This window comes from Belonocnema kinseyi, chromosome 3, assembly GCF_010883055.1.
Source record: "Belonocnema kinseyi isolate 2016_QV_RU_SX_M_011 chromosome 3, B_treatae_v1, whole genome shotgun sequence".
Taxonomy (NCBI): Eukaryota; Metazoa; Arthropoda; class Insecta; order Hymenoptera; family Cynipidae; genus Belonocnema; species Belonocnema kinseyi.
Genome location: NC_046659.1, coordinates 68,935,498 through 68,950,189, shown reverse-complemented (window position 1 = coordinate 68,950,189; position 14,692 = coordinate 68,935,498). Strand labels below are relative to the sequence as shown.

At 26.7% G+C, this 14,692-nt stretch overlaps 1 protein-coding gene across 1 annotated transcript in view; it reads left to right on the top strand.

The window, feature by feature from the left end:
- The window catches only part of LOC117170094, a 454,275-nt gene that overhangs the window by 436,196 nt on the left and 3,387 nt on the right, over nucleotides 1-14,692 (top strand). Inside the window, exons 6-12 of the mRNA XM_033356617.1 lie at nucleotides 3,865-3,973; nucleotides 7,898-8,025; nucleotides 8,289-8,535; nucleotides 11,162-11,229; nucleotides 11,320-11,394; nucleotides 11,476-11,715; nucleotides 13,603-13,845. Of these exons, the coding sequence (XP_033212508.1) occupies nucleotides 3,865-3,973; nucleotides 7,898-8,025; nucleotides 8,289-8,535; nucleotides 11,162-11,229; nucleotides 11,320-11,394; nucleotides 11,476-11,715; nucleotides 13,603-13,845 (1,110 nt within the window). The remainder of the gene's footprint in view (nucleotides 1-3,864; nucleotides 3,974-7,897; nucleotides 8,026-8,288; nucleotides 8,536-11,161; nucleotides 11,230-11,319; nucleotides 11,395-11,475; nucleotides 11,716-13,602; nucleotides 13,846-14,692) is intronic.

Sequence of the window (14,692 nt, the reverse complement as noted above, 5' to 3'; positions counted from 1 at the left end):
AATTAAAATTCGAAAATTTTTTCTAAAGCCTCCAGGGGACTTCGTTTTCGCACGAAAAAATTTTATGTGCCCTTATTGCATCCGGACCCACAATTTTAATTTCATGCAAGAATCAAGGCCAGAATAGAAAAGGGGACCCCTGATGCGAAAGTAAATACAAATAAAGTGGAAACACTCGGGATCAAAGGCACAGCTATTTTTTACTTTCTGGTTTTGTCATAAAATTGTGAACTTATATTTTCTATTGATTCTGAACCAATCCATTTCGATTATTGCTTCTACCAAATAGGAAAGGAATGTTGAGTTTTCAACAACAAATTTATTAATTTTCCATCAAATACTTGCATTTTAAACTAAAGATAATCAATTTTGAAGTCAGTCGTATTTTCGACTAAAACATATGACTTTTTAATCAAATAATTAAATGTTCAACAAAGTAGTAGAATTTGTAATCAAAAGAGGTCAATTTAGACCAAAAAAATATAATATCACACTTTATTAAAAAAAGGATTAACTTTAAAAGTAAAAGATAATTTTTTAACAAAATAGTTGAATTTTTAACAAAACAGTTGTATTTTGGAACAAAAAATATGACTTTTCAATCAAATAATTAAATATTCAACTAAATAGTAGAATTATCAACCAAAGTAGAGGAATTCTGAAACATAAATGTAATAGTTAACTGAATTTTCAATCCAAATGAAACCAAATTTTATCCGAAACGATGATTGTTCAACAAAACAGTTGAATTTCCGAGAAAAGGAGATGAATTCTTAACCAAAAAAGAAAAAAACGAGAAAAGGACGAAAAAGGTCAACTTTCTGGACAACAGGGGAAAAATAGGAATTCTTTAAAAAGGGTAAAAAGAGGGAAATAGGAGAGAAAGTGTAAAGTCTTTGATTTCATAATTCGCAGTGAAAATTCTGCGCAAGGAAGCACCTGATGTTATCTCAGAACATAAATTGTGACGTTCCGCAAGAAAAGGGCCCACCTTTCGACCGTAGTTTAGGAGACTATTAATTTGAATAATTTAAAGAGATTAATTTCAATTTTTGAAATGCCCGGCTATATTCCGACTTTGTCCCGGTGCTCGAAATATTCTTTCGACATTTTCTTTTTCTAAACTTTTAAACGTGCTTTGTAATTTTTGTTAATTAACATTTTTAAATCAAACATTTTTTAAATAAAAGCATTTTTCAGACAGTTCAGTTTGAATTCAAAAGAATTCAAACGAACTCGATTAAATTTATCAGAATTCCAGGGACCTTTGAACGAATTTAGAATAAATTTATAAACATTCACAATAAATTAAAAAGAATTCAGGTAAAGAAGAAACTTTAGTGAGATTACTACAATTTAAGATGAATTAAAAGTAATTAAAGAAAATGGAAAAAATGGGTAGAATCCACAATAATTCAAGGTGAATTTAAAAATCTTTAGGGCGCATTAAAAAATTGAAGATCCAAAAATTTAGCAACATTCAGAAATAGATATAGACCTGAATTCAATTTTAGTTAACCTATGGGTTTTCTGTTTTTATTTATTAAAAGAAAAGTGAATAAAATGATATTTTCATTAAGAAAAGTGATTTGAGAAAAAAGCGCAGCTATGACCATAGTTCCCATAGTTCTGAGAATTTCTAAAAACCTTAATACTTTTAAAGTATTCCGAGGTTTAAAATAAAATTAGAAATATTTAAAATATAAAGAAATATTTTTATCTACAGAGCTTCCTAATGATACTTTTCACTCACACAAAGAGTTTTGAAAATACTTCACTTTATATAAAAATTCGCAACGACCTCTGCAATTAGAAATATTAAAGGATACTTGAGTTTTTACACGTTCCTGAGATTTCATTACCTTCCAAGATTTAAAAGATTTTAGGAGTTTTAAAAATTCTTAAGATTACAATAGAATTAAAGACTTCTAAAAGAATTTAAAAAGTCTCTTATAATCTCAAGGATTTAAGAAGTTTCTGACACGAAAGCATTACTCTTAATTTTTAAGTCTCTCTATTCTTAACTTGCAATATTACAATTCTTTCAACAGTTTTTAAACTTTACTGCTATATAGCTCAGAAGTGTTCTTACTTTGTCATTAAATTAGAAACGGTTCTAGGAAATGAGATTTGGGGGAGTCATTTTATTATACAAACAAAGAAATTAAACACAGACTTCATACTCTTTTCCTATTCTCCTCTTTTCCATTTTTTAAGGAATTTCCCTTTTTTGTACGCCCTTATTACTGTTTTAAAGTAATGAACAAAATTAAAATTCATTTATTCACTAATGATTCAGCAAAGGCATATTTCCTTCACTTTCATATTTTAATGATGTTAATTAAAAATTTCTTGTTCACATATGAAATCAGAAGATAATTTTATACATGATTACTATATTTTTAATTTGAAAAATAAAATTAAAAAGTTATCTAAAATTGTATACTTAAAAATTCAACTACTTTGTTAGAAATTGATGTATTTTGTTGTGATTCGTCTTTTTTGGTAGAAAATTAATAATTAATAGACTTTTTATCTATTAAATTCCACTTTTTTGTCAAAAATTATGAAATCACAGACTTCACTCTCTTTCCCCTACTCCCCCTTTCCTCTTTTTTTTTAAAAAGAATTCCTCCTTTACCACTTTTTAAAAAAAGTTCCCCTTTTCGAGCTTTCTCGCTTAAATGAGAAATGAATGAATGGAACCCAATTAGAAAACCCAACTATTTTTTTTAGAAAGTTCTTTATTTTTAGTTGAATAGTCTATTATATTTTGTTTGTTTCTAATTCATCTCTTTTAGTCGAAAATTGAACTGTTTTCTTGAAATTTTTTTTTTTTTAATAAAAAATTTGTCCTTTTGGATTGAAAATTAATCTTTTGATAGAAACGTTGTTAAAAAGTCTACTAAGGCTCAACTTTTTTTATTGAAAGTTAATCCTTTTTTTAAAGTCTGATGTTATGTTTTTGGTTCAGAATTCATCTCTTTTGGTTAAAACTACTATTTGGTTAAAAATTTAATTATTTTATTCAAGTCATTTTTTTGGTTGAAAATCTTCTTTGGTTGAAAATATTGAAAATAAATGCTTTGTTGAATATTCATCTTTTTGGATAGAAAGTCGGTGGTCTCTTTCGATTGAAAACTCATCTTTTGGCGGACAATTTGTCTCTTTTGAATAAAAGTTTAACTATTTACATGTAAATTAATCTTTCTTGGTTAATAATGAACTCCATTGCTTAAAATTCACCTTTTCGAGATTTGAAAGTCAAATATCTTCTTAAAAATTCGACTTTTTAGCTTGAAATCTCCAATGTTTTGTTGAAAATACAATTTTTTTGACTTGAAATCTAAGGAGTATGGTATCTAATATTATTTGAAAGAATTTATTCCTGTATCATTCCCGTATTTTCTTTAAGAATCACCCTACTCCCCCTGATTTAGAGCATTTTGGGCTGTGAAGTCAGAAATGTATACAATAATTCAATATTGAATAATTATTATAAGGGCTTAAAAGTCAATCAGGAAAGATCTAATTTTTTCTCAGGAAATAGTCTGGGATTTTTTTCAAGTTTGATTAGCCACCCTGGATTTACTTGGCAGGCTTGCCAAAAACATTTAAAGAAAAATTTCTTGACTATCTCACATTGATCTTAAATGAAATTAATGGAAATGTCAAGATTCCAAGTTTTCTCAAGACAATTTCCTGGGTCACAGTAGTTTCGTGTTTAAGTAAGCAATATAGGTATTCTTGTATTAGTCTACTGCACTTTGGAAAGTTCAACATCTTTTCTTAGGTGTAAGTTAAATTGGACAGAAGATTAAAGTTTATACATAGTATCTTATCTGTATCATTCATCTTTTACAGCCGAGGAGCTCCAGTGCCTGGCCACTTGGAAAGATGGACGTAACTTGTACTTGGTTGGAACTTTGAAGCCCGGCAGCAGAACCACTGTTGGAAACGAGGAAGCATACAGGTAATTGTGTGCTTGAAACTTTGCTTTTTTATTTTTTATTTCCAACTGTGAATGACCTTTAGAAAAGGTATAACCAGCAAAAAGTCCTCACGTCTTTGTAATTAAAAGGTATTGATACAAGGCAAGTCGCCTTCTAGAATTACGGCCAATAAAACTAATTGGAAAAGAGCCCAATTTGTCGTATTGCCTCCACTATACCACGTAATTGACGAATAAATCAATTCATTACGTCAGACCTAAACTACTTAAACTTTAAAAGAGAGTGAGAGTCTTCTCTCGGAAAATAGAAAGTTTTCACCCCTCCAATCGAAAGTTTCCTCTATATTGAAAGAATAATAGGAAGGGATTGAAAATTTGGAATAGAAATATAAAAAATGTAGAAAAGATAAAAAAGTAAAATTCAGTTTCATTTCTTTTTATATTTTTTCATTCTTACAAGGGGAAGCTAGTCTTCGGAATTTTGTTTGTATGAAAATTTCTCTCAGTAATAGGCCATTACCAAACTTCTGTTATGCTCAATTTTGGCTTTAATAATCAATTGCAAACAATAAAATTTGAATGTAAAACAAATTGGAAAAATATAGGCAGCAGGAATCGTGCCCTGACTTTACGGTCCTAAACCCGCAGCACTACCGCCTGATCTAATCGAGAATTGAAAGATTCTTGTATTGCTGCTCCATGTTTATTCTGTTTTATCGTATTTTAAATGCTTAAACCTAATTTCTTAATTTTTTAAAATAAATTCTATCTTTTTTTGTCCTGTTTATTTATTTACATCGTATTGTTTGTTCTAAGAATTTTATTGATTTCTATTTCATTTAATTATTTTTCTATTCTTGTTTCCTAAAAGTTTTTACCTTTTCTATCCATTACTTTTTGCATTATCAATGTTTCCAATAATTCTATTCATGATCAGAATGTTTTTAAATATTAAAAAGTATTTTCAAATCCGTATTTATAATAATATTTTTTTTTTTAATTTTGGAAAACATTCATTATTATGAATGCCTTTAAGTGGCCAAACTTATACTGCGTCAATCAGTAGTTTAAATATTAAAATGGATTTAAAAGAAATCATTTCTTTATTTCAGCAACTAATAGTACATTACTTGCTCAATTTTTAAATTTAAGGGAATTTAAAAAATTTTAAACTTAAATACTTTAATTTGTAATGCTTTTAAAATCGCGAAGATTTGAAAATAAAAAATTCTATTACCAACATGACAGAAAGTTACAATTTATTTTATTTTTAAAAATATACTATTTTTTAAACCAACTTTTAATTGTTAAGGTTTCAAAATGATAGAATTTTAGAACGTGAAAATTTTGAAATTAAAACTTTGAAACCTTCAAACTTAGACAGTTCATAAAATCAAACTTCCGAATTGCATGGTTATCATTTTATTTTACTTGTAGACAATTTCAGATTTGGAAACTATAAAAATATAGTTTCGATAGTTGAAATCTGAATTTAGGTGGGTACATTTAATATTATTTTTGTACAGTTCTTGGTTAAAAGAGTAGCTATGATACACCTTAATTTAACTTAAGCTTTCAAAAAATATACTTTTTTTCAAACAATTTCTTTGTTCAAAATATCGAAAAATGGAAGATGACATTTTGATAGAACGCTTTGACTGGATCAATTTTCAGTTTTTTTACTTTTTTTCTCATATTTTGAAACAATGAGATACCTCCTGTCTGAATCGCTGCTACTAAAATAGAACATTTCCTGTAGAAATCAAATATCGAAGAGATTATAGTAAAAGAAAAAAATAACAGAGATTCAAAGTATTACAACTTTTTATCTTCTTTCACAATCGAACTTATTTTTTAATATTATAAAATGATGTGCCAGAGGATTTATATTTTTATATCACAAAGTGACACGTAAATGTAAATAGAGGAAAAATGTATGAAAGCAATTTCACTTTTTTGTGGATACTTCAGAGGAGGATTTTTATTGGCAGTAAAATCTATGATTGCTTATAAAGGAGCAAGGTGTTTCATTTCCATGTAATGTCTCCTATCACACGTTGCACAGAGTTTTAATTTTATGTCTCTATTTTCCATAATCATCGGTTAAATATTTCTCGTCAAAAGATACTGTAATAAATGAAAGTCCTTTTTATAAAGTCTTTGTACCTTTCAATCAGCTTATATTTATGAAAAAATGCATAAATTTTTTCAAATGGTAATATGAAGTTAAACAATAATGTTTTTTTTATTTGCAAAGTAGCTTTATATTACTAGATTTGACTATTCAGTTCAAAACTCATTTATTTAAAATTAATCTTGTTAGCTGAAAATGTGACTGTTCTAGTTTGGGTCACAATTAATCTTTTTTAGTTAAAAATTCAACTACTCTGGTGGAAAATTAATCCTTCTTGGGTAAAAACTCATCTGTTGAATTCAGCTGTTTTTAATTTAAAATTAAATTTTTTCGTTTGAAATATCAACTATTACATTTTTGGTTTAGAATTCATCTTTTTAAATTAAAATTCATCTTTTTGGTGTAAATATTCAACCTATAAAGTTAAAGATTCATGATTTCAGTTGAAATTCATCACTTTGGTTGAAAATTTAACTTTTTTCATTGATAATTCGTTTTTGCTGTTGGTTGGAAATTAATCTTCTTAACTGGACATTAAACTATTCTATGTTTAGGGGAAACATTACCTTTTTGCTTGAAAATTCAACTACTCTCTCCAAATTCATGTATTTTGTTGAAACTTCGCTTGTTTGTTTTTTTGCTTGAAAATAATTTTTTGAACTGAAAATTTAACTAATCCCGTAGAGTATTTAATCATTTTATTTTGCAATTTATCTTTTTGGTTTGAACATTAATGTTTTTGACTGAAAATTTAACTAATTTGTATTGAAAAATGTATATATTTTATCTCTTCAGTTGAATGTTAACTACTTTGGTAGATAATTAATATTTTTGCTTAAAAATGCAACAGTTTTGTGGAAAAATAATCTGTTTGGATTTAAGATTAAATCATTTTGTTGAAAATTTATCTTTTTAGTTGAATTCAATTGTTTTTTATGCAAATTTAAATCATTTTTGGTTCATATATAAAATATTATCTTTTTCGTTGAGAATTCATATTTTTCATTAAAAATTCATCTACTGGGTTGTAAAATAAGTTCCTTTGTTCAAATTTCATTTTTTTTTTGAAGTTTCATCATTTTAGTTTAAAATGTCCCACTTTGTTTGAAAATTGACCTTTTTATTGCAAATTTCTTTTTAATTTTTAGTTGAAAATTAACTTTGTTAACTGAAAATTTAATCATTCTATTTTTGCTTGAAAGTTTATATTTTTTAGCTGAAAATTCATGTGTTTTGTTCAAAATTCACCTTTTTTTTTAGAAAATGTATCTTTTTCGTTAGAAATTCAACTATTTGGTTAAAAATCCATGGATGCTGATGAAAATGCAAGATCTTCATTCGAAATTTTCGAAATTTAAAGCGATTTAAATTTAATTTTATCTATTATTCAAATTATTTTACTTAAAAGAGTATATTTCCCTATTTTAGTGAAAAATCACATTATCACTCCAATTTTTACAGGGTTTCTTCTTACTTGTAAAGTATCTTTTATTGCAAATATTAATATGTTAAATATGCACTACATTTTTAGTATAAGAAGATAAAAAAAAAACATTTGTTTTAATTACTATTCAAATTGATGGACTTTAGGAACAAATTCACCATTTTTACACATGTAGATATTTATAAAGACTAAAAAATTATTTATTTAAAAAAATGCAAAATACTTTAACGACTCCTTAGTATGAAAAACTATAGCTGAAAAAATCTTGAGATATCTGAAAAAATCTGAAATCGTCAATTTATTTTTTTTCTCCAGAATTTGATTCAATACCATATAATATTTATCAATTAAATATTATTTTTTTCAGGTGTTTCCTGTATGACAGAAACCATAATCAAGGAAAAGTTGAATATCAACTGGCTCAGTCCGGAGATGCAACCTGCAATGGCTTGAGTTCTGTTTCGGAGGGGTCGCGAACCATAAAACTCGTGAAGGGTAGGCATCGAGCTTTTATGCTTTTGAATTATGTATATTTTCCATACTTCAAAACTGACTCTTAATGATTGTGGAAGAATGTCATATGCAAATGGGCAAATATCAATTCCCAAATACAATACGGTCGTGAGCGCGTAAAATTTTAGTAAAACTTTCAGAAATATGAAAAGTGTCCTCTGGAATAATAGAATTAAATTGAAATTAAAATCAAAACCTTCTTCACATATATTTGGAATCGATTTTTAAATTTTGGATTTTTGCAGAAGATAAAGAGCACCGGAGGTGTAAATATCCGGCTTGGGTAATTAAACACCACGACTGGCACACTTTGGACGGCTCGAGGAATTATCACTTCTTCGCGGGTAACTCTACTTTGAAAGTTACCTTGCAGGACGAAAATGCGACTGCTTTTCACGAAGAAAAAATAGTTTGCCACGATCTAGAGGAATCGGAACAAAAAGAAGATAAGGGACCAAAAGTTAAATTGGTTGCTCACGTAACCAGTGGCTGGTAAATAACAATCATTTCAAGAAAAACTTCACTCTTGTCCCTTCCGAAAAATAATAGAAAATTATAAAACTTTATAGATTCTCTATCCAGACAAAACATGATATTAAATAAAATTATATAAATTTAGGGAAAATGCAATAAAGAACATTTGGTCCTAGAAAAATAAAATTCTGTCTTTCGAGAAATCTTTCACGAAATCTTTCACTTTTCTATCAAGAGATTCTCATTAAACTTCTGTGAAATCTGATCTACAATGAATTTGTACATCCGATCTTCACATTTTTTTGAAATTTCTATCAAATTATATCCTTAGAGAAATCCGAGGAGAAATCTTATACTTTTCTCTCAACAGATGTTCATTAAAATGCTAGAAAATCTAATTGGAATAGGACTCGTATCAAATTCTATGTTTTAACAAAAATATTTTCATAGAAAAGTATCAGATTTCCTGAAAAATATTGACAGATTTGATTGTATTTCTATCAAAAAAGCTTATTAAAGTGGACAGTAATGTGGAATATCATATATGATCTCGTTTCCATAAAAAAAGATATTAAAGTGGACAGGGATTATAGATATGATATTTCATAGATTTTAATTGTATTTCTATAAACAGGGTGTCTACCCTACCTAGAAAACTTGCAAATGTCAGGAAATTTTTTCGAGAGCATGCTTTTTTTTTAAATTACAGCATTAGAGTGACTAACAATGATTCTTAATCTGTAAAAGTAGCTTTATATTACTGTATTTAACTATTTTGTTGGAAATTCGTTTTTTGTTTGCAATTAATTTTTTAAACTGAAAATTTAACTGTTCTGTTTTTGGTAAAAAATTAATCGGTTTTAGTTGAAAATTAATGTATCTGGTTGAAAACTCATATATTTTGTTGAATGATATTTCGTTTTGGTACAAATTTAATTGTTTTTTTTTTAATAAACAAATATAAATCTCTTTAGGTGGAGACATTAGCTACTACAATTTATACTCAGAATTCATTATTTTTCAATACAAATTTAATGTCTTGGTTGAAAGTTACTCTTTTGTTAAAAATTAAGTTTTTGGTTGAAGATTCATCATTTTAATTGAAAATTCATCTTCTTGGTTGAAACATGAGCTATTTTGTTAAAAGTTCGTTTTTTTTTCTTGGACTGGCAATTAATTTTTTTACTCAAAACTAAACTATTTCAGTTACAACTGTAACTATTTTGTTGATTTTTCTAAAATAAAAATTAATCTTTTTTTTAAGAATTCAATAATTCTATTGTGCTTAAAGACTTACAATTTTAGTTGAAAATTGCTCTTTTTCTTTTCAAATTCAACTATTCCAGTTAACGATTCATAATTTTAGTTTAAAATTCATCTCTTTGCTTGAAAGTGTAACTATTTGTTTAAAAATGATTTGCTTTTTACCTGAAAATTTAACTATTCTAATTGAAAATTACATAATTTTCGTTAAAAATTCATCTATTTTGTTAACATTAATTTTTTAACTGCAAATTTAACTATTCGATTGTTGCTCGGCCTTTTAATTGAAAAGTAAATTCTTTTTAATTGAAAATTCATGTATTTTCGTGAATGTTCGTCTTTTTTGGCAGAAATTAATCTTCTTGGTTAAAAAATTTTCTTTTGTGTGGAACAATTAACTATACTATTTGAAGATTTGGCAGTTTGAACTTATAATATTAAATTTAAATAAAATTCTGTTTGACCGAAAAATTAACTATTTAATGTTTGGTAAAAAATTTTCTTTTTTGTAGGCAATTAATCTATTGTTTGAAAATTAATTTTACTGTTTGGAAAATTAATTTTTATCCTGGAAAATGTAAGTATTTCAGTTAAATATTCATAATATTAGTTAGAAATTCTTCTTTTTGATTGAAAATAAAACTGCCTGGCTGAAAGTGAAACTAATTTTTTTTAATAAGTCTTTTTTTTAGAAAATCAATTTTTTCACTAAAAATGTAACTATTGCATTTTTGGTTGGATGCGATTTTTTATTAGAAAATTCAGTTATTTGTTTAAAAATTCAACTATTTGGTTAAATGTTCATGTATCTTTTTAAAAATCCAAACTTTTACTTGAGAAGTTCAGAATTTTAAGCGGTTCAAATTGAATTTAATATAGTACTCACATTAATTTTACTTGAATATGTACTAAATTTTAAGTATCAGTAGATAAAATAAAAATTTTTTTGAATCATTATACAAATTTATGGACTTTTGATACAAAGTCAAGAAATAATAAATTATGTTTTTAGTATTATTTAATTAATCGATCGTGCTAAAATATTTAGGAATATCTTGCAATATTAATGGTATTCCTAGAAGCTGAAGAAAAAACATTATTTATAATAAACTCGTGAAACTTCAGATTGTTTTGAAAAATGCGAAATACTTGAATAACTCCATGCTATGAAAAAATTATACCTGAAAAAAACCTTAAATTGTCAGGGAATTTTTTTTCAGGATTTGAGTAGACACCCTGATAGAAAAAATATTTGACAAGATACAAAAAAGATTTCGGATGCAGGAAACAGATTAAGAAGTATTAATTTTCTTTGGTCATACTTTTTCAGCAGGGATGATGCAAGTTCAGACAAAAATTATATTTTTATTTTCCTTTGCAGCGATATCGGATATATTTGCATGATCTTTCACCAAAGAGATCCGCACATTATAGAAGTTCAACAATCTGGTAAGTGCTATGGAAGTTAAATTAATTTCTTCCTTGTTGAAAATTCTGTGATGGATTTTTGAAATTATAAATTGCTGATTTTTCTTGCAGAGAAAAAAGCTATTATGCCAAATGAAGCCTGTAAGCTGTGGGATCCTTCCCACATGCCGTATACAACTCTGATAAGTAAGTTTCATTCCTTAAAATTAAATTTCGAACTTTTTTATTAAAACAGTAAATTATTAATATGAAAATATTTTTCTACAGCCGCTTCGCTTCACAAAAGAAGATGTCCTCAGCCAGGAAGATATGCAATGTCAGATGTTTTATCATCTGAAGCTTTATCAAGTATGCCAAGACGAAATAAACGACGTGAAAGGTCAACCAGAATACGCCGAAATGATGATGAGGAAGAGGAATGTAGAAACACTGCAATTAATATCGGCTGTAGTTCCATGGATCAGAATGAAGTGATTATGGCCAAGAATTGCAAACGTCGTGAATTTGGTAAGTTATTCTTTTTTTAATTTTAATTTTTAATTTAAACAGCTATTAAATACCTATAAAGCTGGATTTACGTTTCGGACCGAATAAGGCTATCCTAAAATTGCCACATTTTTTCCTTTTTTTTCTATTACAGAGTGAACAAGCAAAAAAACAATGTTAGTGCAAAAAGAAGTTTTCATAAAAGTAGAAAAGAACCATGCGCGGTATGTCCGCCATTCTTTTGTGTATCTTTCGCAATTTTTAAATTATTAATATTGTTACAAAATTGTTCTATTTTATAGTATCTTTTATATAAAATAATAGAAAAGAAAAGCGAGGACAATATTTTTGATAATTGATGAAATTTGATGTTATACATAACCTAAAGTTGTTAAAAAATTTAAGTTTAATCTTTGAATTTTAAATTTCAATTTATATTCAAGTTTAAATTCAAGTTGATATTTTTATTTAAAGTAACTGATCGCCGGTTAAAAATGCTAATATCCCTTTTTATTATTAAAATATTGTAAACATTCTTTGAAATTTAATGATTTATAATTATCAAAAGCAATTTTAGACGAAAAAATCTAACTTAATGAGTGATAATCTAACGAATAATGCCAATCCGAAAAATCCTATGATTTTTCAAATTAAAAATGAATATTTTCGATGAAAAACAATAACATAAAAAAAAATGATTCTAAATTGTAATACTTTAAAATCGAATGATTGTTTGGCCAAAAATACAGATTTCGCTTTCGGGTGTAAAGCACCAACATAACCTACAATTGTCAAAAACTTCTAAATCCTCTTTGAAATGTTTGAAATATTTTTGTAAATACCAATTTCCAACGAAAAATAGTAACATAATTTTAATTTGATAAAATATTATAAATCTAGTTGAAATTATAATGGATTTTTCATTTAAAATATCACTTTCTGATATAAAACGGCGACGTAACTTAACATTTTTCTAAACTTGTTAATTTTATTAATTTAAACAAAACTCATTAGATTTCAATTTAATATCATATTATTAAATATACTAATAATTTCCGACTAACAAAAATAACAACAGAAAATTGTTGACAAAACTGGAAATATTTTTTCGAAATGTTCTGATATTTATTTTAAATAACTGCGTTTTTTTAAATCGTTAATATAACCTGAAGCTGTTCAAAACTTGCAAATCTTGCTCGGATTATAATGATTTTTGTTTTAAAATACCAATTGTTGGTCTAAAACACTAACTTAATCTAAAAATATTAGAAAATGATAACTTTTTAAAATCTGATGGTTTTCATTAAAAATATGACAATTTTCAATAAAAAGTGCCAACAAAACCGAAAAATATAAATTTTTGAAAAATTTTTTATTTTGTATTAAAAATGCTTATTACCAGTTTGAAATGCTAACATAACCTAAAGTTCTTGAAAATTAGGAATCTTGATAATTTTTGTTTCAACGTGCTAATTTCTACTAAAAAACTCTAAAAAAACCTACAATTTTTAGAAATTTTATGTTTTATTCGTACCTTCAAGATTTTATATTAAAATAGTTTTTTGAAAATACTACTTTCCAGCGTAAAGCAGGAAAATAAAATATGCATTATATTTTTAATAATCAGGTAAGTTAAAAGTTTTAATTCAACCGCGCAAGAGTATTTAAAAAACATAAATGTATTTCAATTCGCAAAGGAATTATTTGTAGATTAAAAATAAAAAGTTTCAGTTGTAAGATAGAAAACAAAAATTTCCGGCCCTATTTTACTTTTCATTAGCATTTTTTTTTATTGTAGTGTTGAGGAGCCAAAAAAAAGACATAAAATTAGAATCTGATAAGTCTTCTCTAATAATAAACATAATCTAAGCTGCCATCTGGGTTTTTACGAAATATTTCATTTTTTAGTGACAGCATATTCCTGCCAAGGCAGCTGGGAGGAAAACGGAACTTGGTATACGATTGTCTCTAGGAATAAGTCAAGCACTGAGAAAGAAACATTATGTTTTTCTATGAGACTCAGCGATGTTTCAGATAAGGGCAAAAATAGCAGAATGGACTCGTCAGAACAGGAATTGCGACTTTCGAGACCCACTCATTCTTGCCAAAGAGAAATTGATGACCAATCGACCTACAAATTGAAAAGTCAAGGTAATTTCCTGAATCATTTCTTAATAAAAAAAACCCTTTAAAATTAGGATCGTTGGGGGATTTTTCGGAAAATACTTTTTTACACGGATTTAGTGCTTTTAAATAGACATTTCAATCACTGATTGAAATATTGAGGAATTTAACATATTAATTGTAACTGTTTAGCGAGATCAAGCGAAATTTTAAGTGGATAAGTTTCTTTTTGATTAACAGATTAATAAATTAAATCGTGAGAAAAATTTTCTGTTGTTTTTAAGTTTACGAGAAATGTTCCGCGTTAATCGAATTCTCAGATCCTCAGATTCAAGAATTAGAAATAAAATAATAATAAAATTTCAAAAGATTTCAAGATTTTTAAACATTTCTAAACATTTTACGACATTTTAACAGATTCCAAGGCGGTTTAAAGGATTTTAACTGATTTCAGGTTGTTAAAAAGATTTTATGGGGTTTTAAAGCTTTTAGAGCATTCTAAAAGGTTCCGAGGCATATCAGAGAATTTCAAGGGATTTTGAGAAATTTCAAGAATTTCCATCTGATTTCAGAGGACTTAAAATTTTTCAAAATCTTGTAAAAAATTTTAGAAAGACTAACGCGATTTTATAGGATTTCCAGTGAATTCAAAGTGTTAACAAATTTCAAGGGATTTCAAGTATTTCAGACAAAATTCCAAAAAATACCAAGATTAACCAATTTTCCAAGCTTTTAGGAAATATAAAAATATTTCTAGGAATTAAAAAAATCTATCAATGACCTAAAGGGATTTTAAAGGGATTTATCTGTTTTATGTGGTTTTTCGAGATTTTAGATTTAATGAAGATTTAGTCATTTTTAAGTATTTTTGAAA